Source organism: Myotis nattereri (genome assembly GCF_964212035.1).
Source record: "Myotis nattereri genome assembly, chromosome: 11".
In the NCBI taxonomy this organism is placed as follows: Eukaryota; Metazoa; Chordata; class Mammalia; order Chiroptera; family Vespertilionidae; genus Myotis; species Myotis nattereri.
The window spans coordinates 2,958,790-2,975,646 of NC_138086.1; the positions used below are offsets into that span (position 1 = coordinate 2,958,790).

At 47.6% G+C, this 16,857-nt stretch overlaps 1 protein-coding gene across 3 annotated transcripts in view; it reads left to right on the plus strand.

The window, feature by feature from the left end:
- Positions 1-16,857, plus strand: part of LMBR1 (limb development membrane protein 1) — a gene marked incomplete at its 5' end in the record, with an annotated part of 123,725 nt that overhangs the window by 68,820 nt on the left and 38,048 nt on the right. For all 3 annotated transcript variants that reach the window (XM_081101868.1, XM_081101869.1, XM_081101870.1), the window contains 4 exons: positions 1,914-2,040; positions 2,446-2,514; positions 4,037-4,101; positions 8,909-8,981. In XM_081101868.1, the coding sequence (XP_080957994.1) occupies positions 1,914-2,040; positions 2,446-2,514; positions 4,037-4,101; positions 8,909-8,981 (334 nt within the window). The remainder of the gene's footprint in view (positions 1-1,913; positions 2,041-2,445; positions 2,515-4,036; positions 4,102-8,908; positions 8,982-16,857) is intronic.

Consider the following 16,857-nt stretch of genomic DNA (forward strand, 5'->3'; position numbering starts at 1 on the left):
GCTCCGTTTCTATCTGTCAACACTGCTGTGTGACTTTGCTCATATGTCGCAGTGCTTATGACACACTGTAACATGTTGTGGGAGCCCTGGCACTTCTGGCTCATTGCGGGCGGCTAGCGTGGGGCACACACAGAGCGCCCACTCTTTTTATCTGTCTCACTCAGAGGCTTTCCATACAATATTTAATGGGCAACAGAAAATTCTTGCTTAGAAAAACACATTATTGCCTAGAAAGAGGAAGAAGGAGAAAGAAATCACTATTTTTAAAAATATATATATTTTATTGATTTTTTACAGAGAGGAAGGGAGAGGGATAGAGAGTTAGAAACATTGATGAGAGAGAAACATTAATCAGCTGCCTCCTGCACACTCCCTACTGGGAATGTGCCTACAACCAAGGTACATGACCTTGACCGGAATCGAACCTGGGACCCCTTGGTCCGCAGGCCGACGCTCTATCCACTGAGCCAAACTGGTTAGGGCAAGAAATCACTATTAAAAAGTGGTGTGCTTTGGTGCCAGAGTGCTGTGCCAGGGCAAGGTTCAGAGCTGTGAGACTCTTCTGTGAACTGGGAGTGTGTTCTGTGACCATTCCTACCTCATGTTCCTGTGGAAACAGCCACTGTCCCAGGCCCAGCACTGCTGGGCAGAACCTACGCTTACACCAGAACAGGCGCCTGTCCTGCCCGGGCACTGCATGGGCCTGGGCCAGGGGAAAGGCCATGCCACTCCGAGTCTTCATCGAGGCCGAGGAATGCCACTCTCCCGGTCTCAGGACACGCCCTGTCCCTGTCACACACGAGGCACAGGTGCCACAGTCTAAGGGCAGCCTGTTCCTTTAAACCAGAAAGTGGAAAATAATGTTTAGGGCAGAATCGGGCTAAGTGGGCGTGTAGGTTCTTTATTTGTAACTCATATCTTTAAGTTCTTTTCGATGTGGAAGGGAAGGTTACATGGTTTATTAAGAAACATGGATGTACTTATCATTTTGTTTGTCATGGTAGGTGTAGATTAGTGCATTACAGTATCAATGTGCATCTTTAAGTTCAGCTTCAGATCAGTCATTTGGTGACTTTTCAGGAACATAAGGAAGTTTTTATTTTGCCTTGTCTAGTGGGTTTCAGTTTAAAAATATGGTCTCTAGTTTGGCCTTGAGGCCAGTATTGTTTATATTGAAAACAAATGGTGCATAATGACTGTTAGGTCCCAGCCTCATGGAGTAGGGAGAAGGCTCTAATCCAGCCGTGGGCAAACTACGGCCTGTTTGAAATGAATAAAACTAAAAAAAAAAAAAAAAAGACGGTACCCTTTTATGTAATGATGTTTACTTTGAATTTATATTAGTTAACACAAACACTCCATCCATGCTTTTGCTCCGGCCCTCCGGTTGGAAGAACCCATTGTGGCCCTCAAGTCAAAAAGTTTGCCCACCCCTGCTCTAATGGGAAGGGGAGGCTTTATCTGTATCCCTGGTATAAACAGACCATCTCTGGTCTCTCCTGCCGGGCTAGTCCTCCGCTGCTCACTAGAGGGCGCTGGAGGCCGGGAGCTGCGAGAGGTCTGCTGGCCCAGCGCCTGGATGGGCCTGTTCCCTTGATTAGGATCACAGGTAAAGACTGGGTAATCTGCTTCCTTGATGTGTTAGGAAAGTAATTAATTGTTTAGGATGATTCTGCAAAATGTTTTGGATCAATATTTTTTTGTACTTTCCTCAAAGCTAATGCTAGTTTACATAATTTTGGAAAAATCAGTCTCAACATTACAAACTGTAAGCACTTCATGTTTTTTCCTGCTGATAAATATAAATTTCCGCCCCTTCTCAAGGAATTTTATGCTTTCTATCTATAGCTAGAAACATACTTGTTCATGAGATGTAATACAATATTAAAATCATGCCTCTGCTTACTTTTCAGGGACTCCGAGCCCGAATCTTGGAGACGCTGGTCATGCTCCTGCTCCTGGCGCTGCTGGTCCTGGGGATGGTGTGGGTGGCCTCCGCGCTCGTGGACAAGGACGCGGCGAGCAGGGAGTCTCTGTACGGTGCGCTCACGGCTTGAACCGGTTTCTCCCATGGAGCCCTGCTCACCACTCACTTTTAAAGCATTGAAGTAGTTTTTCGTGTAGTGAGCCCTTGTTAGTTTACAGAAGTAAGAAACCTTTAGAGACATGTAGGAAAGCAAAGACTGCTCAGGTGTTACCTGTGTGCAGAGTATCTTTTTGTTGTTAACTGGTTTCTGTTCTTAAAATTCCACAGAGGCTTTTTTCTCCTTCTAGACAAGTGTTGCAAAGGGGTTATTTTAGGTCTTTTTGTTGTGCTGTTTAGAAATTATATGGTTTAGGCCCAAATAGGCAGTTATGATGTTTACTGTACATTAATTCATAGTCAGCCTCTATCTCAATGTACAGTGTTTTGGATTTACTAAAAAACATTGACTTTTTTCACAGATCTCTGGGAATTCTACCTGCCCTATTTGTACTCTTGTGTATCACTCATGGGATGTTTGCTGCTTCTCTGTAAGTATTTTTCTGACTTAATATTGATCGGAAAAGAGAGTTCTTCTGTGTTCTAGAGAATTATGGGAAATTTTCCATTGACATTCCTTACAGCTTGGAGAGTTTGAAAAAGTTGACCCTTTATTTTTTATATTTTTATTGATTTTAGAGAGGGAGAGAGAGATAGAAACATCAGTGATGAGAGAGAACCATTGATCGGCTGCCTCCTGCATGCCCCACACCGGGGATTGAGCCCACAACCCAGGCATGTGCTCTGACCTGGAATCGAACTGTGACCTCCTGGTTCATAGGTTGACATGCAACCAGTGAGCTACGCCGGCCGGGTGGCCCTTAACTTTTTTTATGTTCAAGGTAAATTTTGATAAACTGAAACCTTGAAATAATAAGTCACTTGTGTTGTTCTCTAAGAAAAACTTCTTTCACAGGGTTGGGGTAAAGGGTGGGTGGAGGGGGAGATACACACATGGTTGCACACATGCTCACATGCAGACACACCCCCCCCCCCAAACACAGACATAGATACACATGTGCACTAGCACAGACACACATTCAGGGACATACACACACACACAGATATGCACACAGACACGTGCACATGCTGGCATTCGCACACACAGGCACATGAACACATAGACACACCATACATGCACAGACATGCACATATACATGCACATAGACATAGACATACGCGTGCACATGTACAAACCCTGCACACACAGACACATCCATAGATATGCACACAGACACACATGCACACAGACATGCACATATTCACATGCACGCACATGGCCCCCATACCCTTAACTATTCTGACACTAGACTCTACTTTTGAATGGTAATGATAGAATTGTGTGTGATCAATTATGGTCTTTATTTTAAAGCTTGATTAGTTTTACTTAAGACGTCACCACATGTCTCAGGGATATTATAAATAAGTGTTGTTATAAGGATTTAAGATGATAGTTGTCACTTTTAGACATTCTTGTCTGCTTCTCAGTTTCATTAGTGCTTGAAATCAGTCTGTTCTTTAGTTGGTTTTCTTTAGCTTCTTGTAAGTGAAAATGCTTATAATTCAGCTGCTAGAGCAGCGGTTCTCAACCTGTGGCTCGCGACCCCTTTGGGGGTCGAACGACCCTTTCACAGGGGTTGCCTAAATACATCCTGCATATCAGATATTTACATTACGATTCATAACAGTAGCAACTTACAGTTATGAAGTAGCAACGAAAATAATTTTATGGTTGGGTCACAACATGAGGAACTGTGTTAAAGGGTCGTGGCATTAGGAAGGTTGAGAACCACTGTGGTAGAGGCTCGCATGTCCTCAGTCTTTAGCCATCACCTGTCCCTCGTCACATATAAGAAGTGACTCGCCAACCTCTTGACCATGCTGAGTAGCTTCCGACAGACACCGCGAGTGTGAAGCGGAGACAGCACTTTCTGAGAGCCAGTCTGACTTCGCGCGGTGTGCAGGCTGGCGGTCTGTGTGCTCGCAGTAAGCGTTGTCTGCCTCTCCCCGCAGTGTGCACCCCGGTTGGCCTGTCTCGCATGTTCGCCGTCATGGGCCAGCTGCTGGTGAAGCCGGCGGTGAGTAGTGGGAACCGTGTTGCATCCCCAGCCTTTGGTTGTGAACGCGCACTCAGACACAGCAGAAGACTATTTCTGTGGGTTTATGATCCAAATTGTGGTTGTTTTAATCCTTTTCATTTTTGGAAAGCACATTTGTTTTTGCTTTTAAAATACTAACTGTAGGCACTCAGGTAAAAAGTCTGTAGAAGTTTTAAGACAAGGTTTACGAATACTTACAGATATTGTAGGTGTTCGTTACCTTAGATCAAATAATAGCTGTTATGTTTCAAAATCTACTACATGGGCTATTTGATTTACAAAGCAGTTATGTTTCTGAAAATTTGCTGCATATTAGATCTTGTCCCTTTATTCTCAGAAGTACTGTATATTCATTTTCAATTAGTACTAACTCGAACAATCTGTCCCTAAGTTTCTTTGGCCTCTAGGTATTTTGTCAAATATTTCATAATATGAAAGCAGTTCTTAGCTGTATCTAGGACATTTGTCACTCAAATCACTGTCATGGATCCTCACTGCCTACAAACTGTAAACTATCAACATGCTACCACACCTTCCACAGTCTCCGCACTGAGTGTACCTGTAGCCGCCACCCTCCTGCACTCCCTGCCCCAAGTGACTTTACCTGTAGACTCCGCGGCCCTGCTGTGCTCCAGGCGCTGTGCCCAGGGCCGCTCCCTCGGCGCCGCCGCCCCCCAAGCCCTGCTGGCCTCCTCCAGTGGCTCTGCGCTCCGCTGCCCTCTGCCACCTCCGAGCCGGCCCCACTGCTTTTAGCCAGAGTAGCTGGGCTCCTCCAGCTCTCACTCCCCTCTGTGGCTTACCAGTCGTGCTTACTACATTTTCATGGTCATAGGTTCGCTTTTCTTAGGGAGAAAATAAGGAAATGTAATAGATATTCTTTTAGTAAATGTTTGCTTAATTTTGAAAGTGTTTTTTGTTTTTTTTAATCCTCACCGGAGGATATTTTTTCCATTGGTTTTTAGAGAGAATGGGAGGGAGAGTAGGAAGAAGGGAGGGAGTGGAGGGAAGAGAGAGAGAAACATTGATGCGAGAGAGACACATCAATTGGTTGTCTCCTGCATGCACCCTGACTGGGGCAGGGATCTGACCTGCAACCCAGGTGCATGTCTTTGACCAGGAATCGAACCCGAGACCCTTTGGTGCACAGGCCATGCTCTAACCACTGAGCATGCTAGCCAGGGCTTGGGCTTTTTTTTAATTTCTTTATTGATTTCAGAGAGGAAGGGAGAAGGAGAGAGAGATGGAAACATCAGTGATGATAGAGAACCATTGATCAGCTGCCTCCTGCACGCCCCCTACTGGGGATCGAGCTCGCAACCCAGGCATGTGCCATTGGCCGGAATTGAACCTGGGACCCTTCAGTCCGCAGGCTGACGCTCTATCCACTGAGCCAAGTCGGCTAGGGCTTGGGCTTTTTTAATAAATGTCAATCTCTTCCTATCTTCTTTAAACTAAAATTGGACTTCTTACTTGCTTCCTAAATGTGCACACAGCAGTTACCATGTACACCAAGCATGTCAAACTTAAAGGCTAACACGGGCCAAATAAACAAGGTTTAAGTTATGTGGGCTGCAAAAAAAATAAAAGCTTCAATTTTCATAGAAATGTAGGTTTATTTCGATAGAGACATGAGTAATCGTTAACATAAAATAATAGAACATTTTAATGAAAATTAATATTTTTTCTTGAACATTAACTTACCAGACACTGAATAACTGCACAAATTAATAAGCGTAACACAAATAAACCTATTTTTCTTGTTCTCTGAAAGCGAAATATTTCCTGTTGCGCACACCAAACAAGTCAGTCCAAGACTAATGATGTGGCCATAGCCTGCTAAAGTATTCGCCGCTAGTATTAGTGGAGAGAAATGGTACGCATGCACGTAAGGTGTGTAAGGGAAATGAATGCAACATGATTATAGTAATTAGTCATTAGTGAACGTTGTAGTTCATTATTAATTATGTATAACATATTATAAAAATTAAGTTACAAAATTTTTATTAAAACATTTCTTATATACCTTTATATTGGCTGGGCCACAAAAATATTCGTTGTGGGCCGCGAGTTTGACATGCTTGATGTACACACAGTCCACCCAAGAACCACTGCTCTTGGAGACAGATGCGGTGGCCCCGCGTGCATTCACTTTCTTCCTTTCTCTGGTTTGTTTACGCATCTTGGCCTCTTTCTCCAGTAGCACCTCCTGCCCTAAATTTTGGCAGAGGTGTGACGTCCCGAGTGTGGTCTCGGGCTGCGTTCTGCTCTCGGAATGGCCACTTCTCCCTCTGTGCCTGACCCTGGTGAGGAAAGGCAGTGAGAACAAGCTCACGCACAAAACCAACACCTTCTTCATAGCCCCTCCCACGCTTATTTTCCCCAGATTTGTTTATTATTAAGAGGATCCTAAAAACACTCATTATCTCTGCTGTGTCCTTGCACACGTAATTCACTCCCTCCCCTCTGGTGGCAGCTGTGCAGGCTCGGGGGTGGCTTCTCATTGGCTGGCTGAGTCACCTGCAGCTCTGGGAGTGGGACGCTTGCTCCAGGTCACAGGCTGAGGGGACAGCAGGGCTGGGTGAGAGCCTGGCTCTGGGCGCCGTGGCCCGCAGAGCTCCAGCATCCTCACCCGCTGCCGCGAGCACTGTGGGCGTGGTGTCACCTCTGGCTGGTGCCTCACTTCCTTTTGGTGCATTCAGCCACCAGGGAAGGCACTGCCACCACCAGCAGCACTGGCTAAGACCTTTCTCCGCAGCGGAGGTTGGGGATCTTTCTTTCCCTGTCCTTCTGTAACTGTATTTTCACTGCAGTTGTGACGTTTAAGTCATGTTTTGAGCTTATCACATCTTTTCTGGGTGCTGGAACACATGCCATGGAGGTCCAGGCCTGTGTCTGACCCGAGTGGTTAAGGCGCAGGCTCCAAAGGCAGATGATTCTTCTTCACCAAACCCTTACTCCTTGGCGATTCCAAGACGGGGTGGTGGCAGTATGTTTTTAGGGTATTGTAGACTCAAGGGCACAGTGCATGCAAACTCTTTCCTCACATACAGGGGTGGGCAGAAGTGGGCCTGCAGCTGTGTGCGTGGAGAAAGGCAGGCACGCTCTGATGCTCGCAGGAGCTTTAGCAACTGTCACCCCACTTCTGCTCCCCCCCGCTGCCCCCGGGTGCTCCCGCCGTCATTCTCACCAGCAGACCTGTGGGTCAGTCAGTATCTGACTGTTGCCAGTGTGAGGACGTCCTTTGTGCGTGTCAGACCTTAGGAAAGTATCAACTGTCACCTGTGGTCCAGACAGGAGGCCCCAGGCGGGAAGGTCAGTCCCTGCACTCCACACACTCAGAGCCCGCCAGGTCCCCCAGCCGCCTGGTCCCCCAGCCCCACCTCCTCTGGGGCTTTTAGGGGAGCCCTCCTTTCCCAACTGGAAGGGACCCGAGTATTGTCCTCAGAGAGCGCTGTCTTCCCATCCCGCCTGGTCCAGGATGCTCCTCTTCTGTAGTTATTGGTACTCATTGCTATGCATGCTTCTTTTGTTATTAGTTCAGGCCAGAGGAGAGAGGCTGTCAGTACTTGTTCAGATCCTGGGAACTGTTGGGTTGCCAGCAGTCTGATGTGAATTCTGCAGACTTGGCACCTGGCGGGATCGTCAGCAGGAGCAGAGAGGCTAGGCGGCTCCATCCTGTTCTGTCCCTGCTCCTCACAGTCACTGCGCAGCTGGGAGAGTGGTCGGGAGTTAATCGCACAGAACATGGTGCCACTCTGGCGTCCCCCCTGTTAGCACAGCTGTGACGGGACATTCAGGGGGATTGTTTTGGGGACAGTGCGGATCACACCCACATGACTGGCTATTGACCGTGGTTTTGTTGTTCCTTATTTGTGTTGGATGGCGTGACAGTGAGGGTGCGTTCGTCAGCCTAGTTTCTCCAGGCTCTTGTCTAAAGGGTGGTCTCAGCAACACCGTGAGGAACATTTGCGGGAAATTTCTAGTGTAGAGATGTCGATAGAAAGCATTGCCTGGTAGTGGGTCAGTTTATGGATTTCTGGTTCTGAACATGATGTGAGAAGTAGAGATGAGGAGCCAGTGTTGGGTGGGCGGCCTGCCTTCAGTTCTACACACTGGCCGGCATGGGGAGCCCCCTGCAGTGAGCCTGCGACGTTTAGAGTCTGCACTTTGTCTGCCAGTGAGAACTGCAGAGTGGTTTCATCCTTTAAACTTAAAAAATACCCAATTAAATATATGTAGATTTTGTGGTTATCAGCTTTTGATGTATGTAGTTATACACTGAAATATTTTTACTTAATTTGTAAATCAAGTAGTTTGAGCATTTTTATTTTAGACTAGAGGCCCAGTGCACGGAATTGTGCATAGGGGGGGTGGTCCCTCAGCCCAGCCTGCACCCTCTTCAATCCAGGACCCCTCGGGGCATGTCCGACTGCTGGTGTAGTCCCGATCCCGCAATCCGGACATCCCTCTCGCAATCCGGGACCACTGGCTCCTAACCGCTCACCTGTCTGCCTACCTGATCACCCCTCTGCCTGCCTGCCTGATCACCCTTAACCTCTACCCCCCTGCCAGCCTGATCACCCCTAACTGCTCTGCCTCGGCCCCCGCCACTGTAGCTTTGTCTGGAAGACATCCGGTCTATCCAGTCTAATTAGCATATTACCCTTCTGTTAGTATAGATTCCTAGTCATTGAATGGTAATCTGAATCCCAGGCCCAACAGCCGCTATTCTCATCAACGTGATTTTGTGACATTGCCGCATTCAACAGCCTGGTCTTCCCTTTAGATTCTGGAGGACCTGGACGAGCAGATGTACATTGTTGCCCTCGAGGAGGAGGCGCTGCAGAGACGGCTCGCCGGTATGTACCAGAGCACTGAGACGGGGACCCTGGCATGTAGCTCAGAGAAGACAGGGTCTGGTGCAGCGTCTCAGGCCTCTGCTCTGCACGTGGCAGCACTCAGAGTGAAAGGGCCTTTGGGAGGAAGGGCTGTGAGACTGGCGGCTTTTGGTCACACTCCCATGATTCCCTGGCTGATCCCCTAAAATTGAGCAGGGCTGGTTCAGTTCCGAGACCCTGGCCACCACGCTGTGCCCACTTCCCTGTCCTTGTGTGGCAGCACCGCGACCCTGGCTGCTGAGGTGGCAAAGCTGCATGTTGTCCAGTGAGTCACACCGCGTCTCATTCCCTCCTGCGGACTCGGGGGTAGACGCATGTGTCCCTGTGGCACTGAGGCTGTGACCTGCTCTGGGTGGCACCTGGGACTCTGCTGGCATGTGGGAAGGCATTCATCGTCAGCTGATGACTAAGTGAGCACAGCACAAATTTTAAAGTTTAACTTCTAATTACTGGTTATTTTTGGCTTTAAATGAAGAACCAACAAAGAAAAGAGTAATGATATGATGAAAAATGACAGTTTGTGTAAGTTTTATTTTTATTTTACTTGGGTGATTTTTACCCTGCACACTTTTCTCTTACAAAGTAATTTTAATGTTGAAAATCTGCCACCAAGTTCAGGTTATGGATAGCTAACTGTATTTCAGAATCCTAATTCAAGGGTAGGTATAAAGTGAAAGGTTACTTTAAGTATAAAATATTGAGAAATAGGAAGACATATATCTACTTTCTTTAATTACAAATAATGAATTTAAATCTTCAACCCAAGAGCGTTCATAACATTTAGAGCGTGTTCTTAGCGGAAAGAATTTCAGGTTGTATCTATTCTAGAGAATTCTTGTCAGTAATATTTGTGCATTTTGATACCAGTAACTTTTAGAGTGGAACTACATGTATCTTTTATCCTTCTAACTTTATTGAAGTTACTTTAAGATTTAAACCTATTTAATTCAAGAATTGTAACTTCAGTCAGTGCTGTTGACTTTATAACATATTAAAGTGGCAAATATAATGATAAATTTGTCTTATTTAGAGAATCATGTGGGTGTGTAATAAACACGCCAGAATTGTAGGAACCAGCGGTCGCCAACCTTTTGGACCTCACGGACCACCAGTTGCCCCCGGACCACCGGTTGGCAACTGCCGGTAGGAACCATGTCGAGCAGACGCCCCAGTATGGGGACTGTTTGCACCAACCCATGCGCTATTTCAACCTCCAGGCCAGGGGCTGCGACCCAGGGAGGTAAAATATAGTGCTCCATGAATTAAAGAATTTGAGTCAAATCTAATCCAAACCAAATCAAATCAAAACCATAGCCTTTACTCACTTTGCCCTTCACAGCAGGAAAATGATGCGGCAGAATCCTTCTAGATGCTTTGGCTGCTCCAATCCAAATGGGTTTACTACACCCAGAGACACTGAAAGGGAAATGTCTGCCAGAGGCTGATGTGTTACAAGAGGAAGCTAAGCCAGAATGGCAGACCCCCAACCAGCTCAGAAATGTCTGCGGCAGCGGGGGCGGTGATGGGAGCACCAATGCTGGGTGGAATCTACCTGCCTCGGGGAGATGGGAGCCAGCACTGAGATCTGTGTCTGCCCTCGGGGAGATGGGGAGAGATGGGGGCCAGTGCTGAGATCTGTGTCTGCCCTCAGGAAGATGTGGGGAGATAGAGAGATGGGGGGAAATGGGGAGAGATGGGGGCCAGTGCTGAGATCTGTGTCTGCCCTCGGGGAGATGGGGGAAGATGGGGAGCGATGGGGGGAGATGGGGAGAGATGGGGGGAGATGGGGGCCAGCGCTGAGATCTGTGTCTGCCCTCGGGGAGATGGGAAGAGATGGGGGGAGATGGGGGCCAGCGCTGAGATCTGTGTCTGCCCTCGGGGAGATGGGAAGAGATGGGGAGAGATGGGGGCCAGCGCTGAGATCTGTGTCTGCCGTCGGGGAGATGGGGGAGATGGGGAGAGATGGGGGGAGATGGGGGCCAGCGCTGAGATCTGTGTCTGCCATCGGAGAGATGGGGGGAGATGGGGGCCAGCGCTGAGATCTGTGTCTGCCCTCGGGGAGATGGGAAGAGATGGGGGCCAGCGCTGAGATCTGTGTCTGCCGTCGGAGAGATGGGGGGAGATGGGGGGAGATGGGGGCCAGCGCTGAGATCTGTGTCTGCCGTCGGAGAGATGGGGGGAGATAGGGGGAGATGGGGGCCAGCGCTGAGATCTGTGTCTGCCGTCGGGATCTACCCTGACCGCTCTGCTGGCGGGTGGGTCACAGTCTCCCCGCCAGACTCCACCTGCTGGTGAGCCAGTGGCTGTAGTTTTGCTGTTTGCCGCTGGTGGACTGTTTCAGGTGGAAACAGGCTTGGAACAGAAATAGCTCCGGGACAGAATGGACATTTGGACTAATTACATGATGGACTGTGAGCTTCAGTGTGTCTGTCAGTGTTGTGCAGAGGGAAAAAACAAGAGGCAACGGAACAGCATTTTATGATTTGCTGTTTTAAAGAAAATGGAGATCCTAGAGGTTAGTAACAGAAATCATCCCCGTGGGTTTATTACTCTAGGATTATGTGAAATGTATTGTGTTGTAGTTATATTTTAAATCATTTTTTAAAATTGAAGTTTAACTTTTTTATTCTGGGCTACTAAAAAGAATTGCAGTATGATCAAAGTAAAAAACACTTAAAACAATAATGCAGATGACACGGTGACGAACCCAGAATGCAGGGCGGTGTTCTGCTGATGGCACACAAGCATGCAGCACGCATCCCATGAGACTCGGACATCCGTGTGGTTTGCTCTGAGCCCCGCTTCCCGGGACCTGGAAAAGCCCGAGCCCCTGCCAGAAGCGTGTCCCTCAGGAGCAGCTCTGCCCGCTTCTGGGAGGCCCTCGACTGCTTTGGGGGTTATGACATCACTAGAGCTGAATTTTTGCGCTGGCTTTTCCAGGCAGCCTGGCTCTGAAGGCTGCCGGCCTGACTTCATGTTCCCGTCTGACACATGAGGGCCAGAGGCTGTGTCCTTGGTGACAGTGTCGCCGCTTCCTGAAGGCTGTGAGGAAGATGCGCTGCCTGCGTGCCACAGTCAGGCAGCATCCTCCCCTCCCGTGGGCTGTGAGGAAGATGCGCTGCCTGCGTGCCACGGTCAGGCAGCATCCTCCCCTCCCGTGGGCTGTGAGGAAGATGCGCTGCCTGCGTGCCACGGTCAGGCAGCATCCTCCCCTCCCGTGGGCTGTGAGGAAGATGCTCTGCCTGCGTGCCACGGTCAATCAGCTCCTCCCCATCCGTCGGCTGCGCGCCTTCTTCCCAGCAGCACTTTTGGGCAGGCGAGTTCCAGCTGCATCCCAAGTCCATGGACTAGCTGCCTGAAGACAGAGGAAAAGGGCGAGAATCTGCGAGACTCTCCGGGACTGCGACACTGGGAAAAGGCATCCTGGGGAGCAGGGAGGAAGCCCAGCTGTGCTGGTTCAGACAGCCCTCCGGCCCGTCCTCACGGCAGCATAGAGACCGTCTCCAGAGCCCCCGCGATCCTGGCAGGGCTCCCGCCACTTCGCCCAGCACCCGGTCTCCCAGCTGGTCAGCCTCCAGCTCCCCTCCCCTCGGACCCTCCTGCATCAGTCAGTCTGGGCGTCGTGCTCTCAGCCCTATAGTGCTCCTGCTTCAGTCGGAGACAAGCCCACCCACCCTCTCCTGCCTCTCCCCGCTGCTGCCCTCACTGTCCCCTCCCGCAGGCATCCAATGGTTGCCTCCCTGCTGCCCCACCCGCCCTGTCTGTGCCCCTTGAGCTTTTGGACTTGAGTCCCTGTTGTGAAGCTGATGCTGCCGCCACCCCTCCCTCCCCCTCATGTCCTGGTCCTCCCACTCTGTCCTCAGCGCTTTCCACCAACTGACTTCCTGTCTTCCTTTTCCCGTTGTGTCTCTGCAGTGGAGCAGGGACACCACAGGGCAGGGGTTTCTGTTTGTCCCTTCCGTGCCCCTGGCCTTGGGACATTGCCAAATGGCGTGGTGTGGTGGAGGGTGGCACTTCCCCAGGAGGTGAGGAAGATGCAGGGTGTGCTGGGGGCATGAAGGCAGAGTTTCAGGGACAGAGCCCAGGTCCCACAGCAGGGCCCCTGAGGACAGGCCGGGTCCAGGGGTGTTCCCTAGGAAGCAGAAGTAAGGGGACATTTCCCAGTTGGTCACGTGCAATATGAGCAGTGAAGATGCCTTCTCCAGACCCTACAGAGGAGCCCCATCGGTAGCTGTGGTGGGAAGCCCTTCGGACCTCCTGCCCAGGGCCGCGCACATCCTCAGCACACACACAGTGGCAGCGAGGCAGGAGCATTAGTGGAAATAGCGAGCCTTTGTGTGCATAGCCGATGGGTGTGCAGGTAACTGAGAAGCACCGCAATGGGCAGGGATTGGTTTTTGTTAAGTTCAGAACCTTCACAGTTCTTTTAATGTAATTTATTTAAATTTAATGTAATTTATTTTAAAATGTTGTAGGCTTTGAACTTGATTCAGTGCAGTTTTGTTAGGTACGATTTTTACCTTCATGATGAAAACTTAGTGTATCATTTTTGGTAGCAATTACTTTCCTGCTTGATTCTAACCTTTTTCAAAGCCTGGTCCTCCAAAGCTTCATTACTCCTTATTCTCAGAGGCATTTTCCCTGAGTGTCAGGTTGTAATGCCTTTGTATCTGAAGAATAAAGACTTTCAGGAATAACACATGGCCCTTCCGTGGCACGGGCGGCCGGCAGCATTGTGTCCTCAGTCCTGGAGTCTTGCTGTTCACAGCTGGGTGAGTTGCTTGGCGCTTTTAGGTGTTTGTGCTGCTCTAGAGTAATGGGTCCTGTCAGAGCACCTCCCAGCTTCCTGGGCAGACAGCTGGCTGACCGGTAATTACTTGCCTTACGTCTTCTCCTAACACCCTTAACAGTGTACAGAAGCTGAGGTCAGATTTCATCTGATGGCCTCCACCTCACTTTCATCTCGACGCTACGGTTCTTCTACGCCAGCATTGGGTATTTTAAGAATCCTGTGTACTGTGGGGTCTATCACGGAGTGACAGTAACTCAGATTTGCCGCCTCTGGGCCCTGGTGGTTTGGGCGTGGACACAGACAGCAGGCATTGCTGTGGGGAACGGCCCTTCTTTGGTAAGACTGTGATAGAGGAAAGTGTTTAGTAATATCCTGACGTCCCTAGTGCACAGAAACGAATATCGATCCTACTGGTAAAACTAGTTAAATGGCTTCTTTCTAGTAAGATATCAACGTTGTTTGGGTTTAAGGGTCTGAAACAGGAATTCTTTGTTACAGTTCATTCAGTTTTTAGGGTCATATCATCACTTTCTAGATAATAAAATGTGGCCCAAACAGATTGTTACCAGTGAGACGATGTGGCTGAAGAGATGTCAGCTAATGGGGAATGCTTTGGAGTAACCAGCTATAGAATATATTTGAGTCAGGTGTCATGTAGTCTCTGAAACTCAGAGAGTGATCGCTCTAAGTAATTGGTCCAAATTTGTTAGCAGAAGATGCATTTCATACACATGGGCTACTTGTTCAGCCACAGCCTGCTTGGATAACAGTATTCTCGATAGTAACATGTATAAATAAATAAGTTTGAAAAATAATCCAGGATAAGGTCTATCAGTAACTTATCTAAAGTAGAAAAAAGCCAAACTGTTACTTTAATTGTACATTTGTTTCAAATTTTCTATCTTGCATGTCATCATTGAAAGTATATTTACATTTTCAAAATTGTGCTGGATGTTGAAAGTTTTATGTTCCTTACTTAGCCATATATTTGTGGCTATGTCAGAAGTAAATAGAAACTCAAATTGTAACAAATATTAGCATTCTCATGGAGTAGAACTAGGGCTTCTGAGTGTGTGGTTGTCTGTCTCTGAATAGTAACAGTGTCTGTCTGTCCTGTGGAGGTGCTGTGGAGAGCTGAGGGTCCCGGCTTCAGCTTTCACAAGCGAGGCAGCACCTGGAGCTCGCTGGTGCTGGCGGAGGGGATGGAGCCTGTTCACTCTGAGTTATCCGGAGCCTTGGGATTTAACAACAGAATTGTTTGCCTAAATGATTTGAAGTAATTAGAAGTACTTGAGTGACTCCACATTCTTGGTTGTAGAGACCACCTTGGTCAGTTTAAAGTACAAAGTATAATCAACACTGTAAAGAGTTATTACTTAGATTTTCTAATCAACTTTTTTTGGTTATATGCTAAATTAAAAAGTTAGCTATGAAAATAATCAGTTTATTCTGGAGGTATCTACTTCCAAATATGTGACTAAGTTTAGGGTGCTGCTCGGCTTAGGGCTACCTGCCTATTGCTTCATGGTTTTGGACTGTTTACATACCAGGCTGGAGACTTACATTTGTTTTAAGAAATGCAACATTGTATATTTTAAATTAAATTGTTAGTGTCTGCTCTTGAACACATGAATGTCAGTTAGGACTGTCTTGTGTATTAAGAAAACGTATAAGGTCAGATTAGTTATTGAAGAAATGCTGGGCTTTGGGAAACTCTGCTATCTTGGAAGTAAAATATGAAAATATTTTCAATAGCACACTAGTTTTTCAGCTGGGAAAAGTTGCCTTCAGCTATTAGTTTTCCTGCATCCAAAGAGACGGGTGGAGCAGGATCAAAAATACTTATTTGATCAAAGTTATTGGCTCTGAAGTCATTCTTACCAGCGTGAGGAAGATGAAAGGCATTGTTTTTACTGCACGCTAGTAACAGCGTAATTTTGTACTAATTGGTGTTGAACTGCCAATCACCTGGGGGAATGCAAATAGATACTCTTACAGGTTCCTTTGAGGTAGGGGAGTCTTGTGTCGAGGCTGGAAGGAAAACAGAATAATACCGTTAAATTGACCTTAAATGAGCTGCCTTGTGGTTGTCTTGGAGAATCCCTTTTTATTTTTCCTGACTAGCCCCAACAGGCTTTGTCTACCAGTTTGACTTATGGACTAGACAGTGCTGACGGTGAACGTTCAGAAGCGTTTTGAAATAAAGTGGTGATGATATAATTCTGCAGATATCGTGGTGATTTCGTTGGTGCAACTTACGTGTGTGACATTCCAGGGTTTGTTTGCAGTTGTCATGGTTCCTCCCAGCAGCCATCCTGTCCTCTGGTCACTTACAGTGGAGCATTCTGCCCAGACAAAAGGTGGCTGTTCTCACGGGGATGGCGATGTGTACAGTAAAGGGCGGGGTGGCTTTGAAATCTGTTATTCCAGACGAAGCTAGTCATTTCATGAAAGCACCATTTTTCTGAGGACGGTCAGAATGTCTTCTTGATTTTTGTGTGCAAATCAGTATTTATTAACTGCCTACTGTGTACCTCGTATGTGTTACCCTAAAAAACTACAGCATTTCAGAATACCGCTTTCATTATTTTACTTGGAAAAATAGCACACTGGTTGGTCTAGGTATTTGTATTGAGGTTTGTAGACACCATGCCCACCAAATAGTGTCTCGCTTCTTAATTTTAAAGTGGCAGCAGCAGCCCAGTCTGTTCTGACAGCTGCCTCCTTTCAGAATTCGGGATGCTCGTTGGATGATTTTTGTAGTCCTGGGCTGGTTGCTGGAATAGCTCTTCTGTACAGGCAGAGGGAATGGGATGTATTTGGAATTGTATTGGTAATTAATCACATATAGAAGTTAAATGAGCATCACCCTATAAAAAGTAAAATATACTTATCTCTAAGACTATTCAAAGAGACTTGAAAATGGTACACTGCTCTGCCCCCTTCCTGTAGATCTCCTGTTAAATGGAAATATCCATTAACTTTGTAACTTAATTCCTTCCCTTTTTGCTTTGGCTACCAGAAACTCTGTATTTTCGTTGTTAA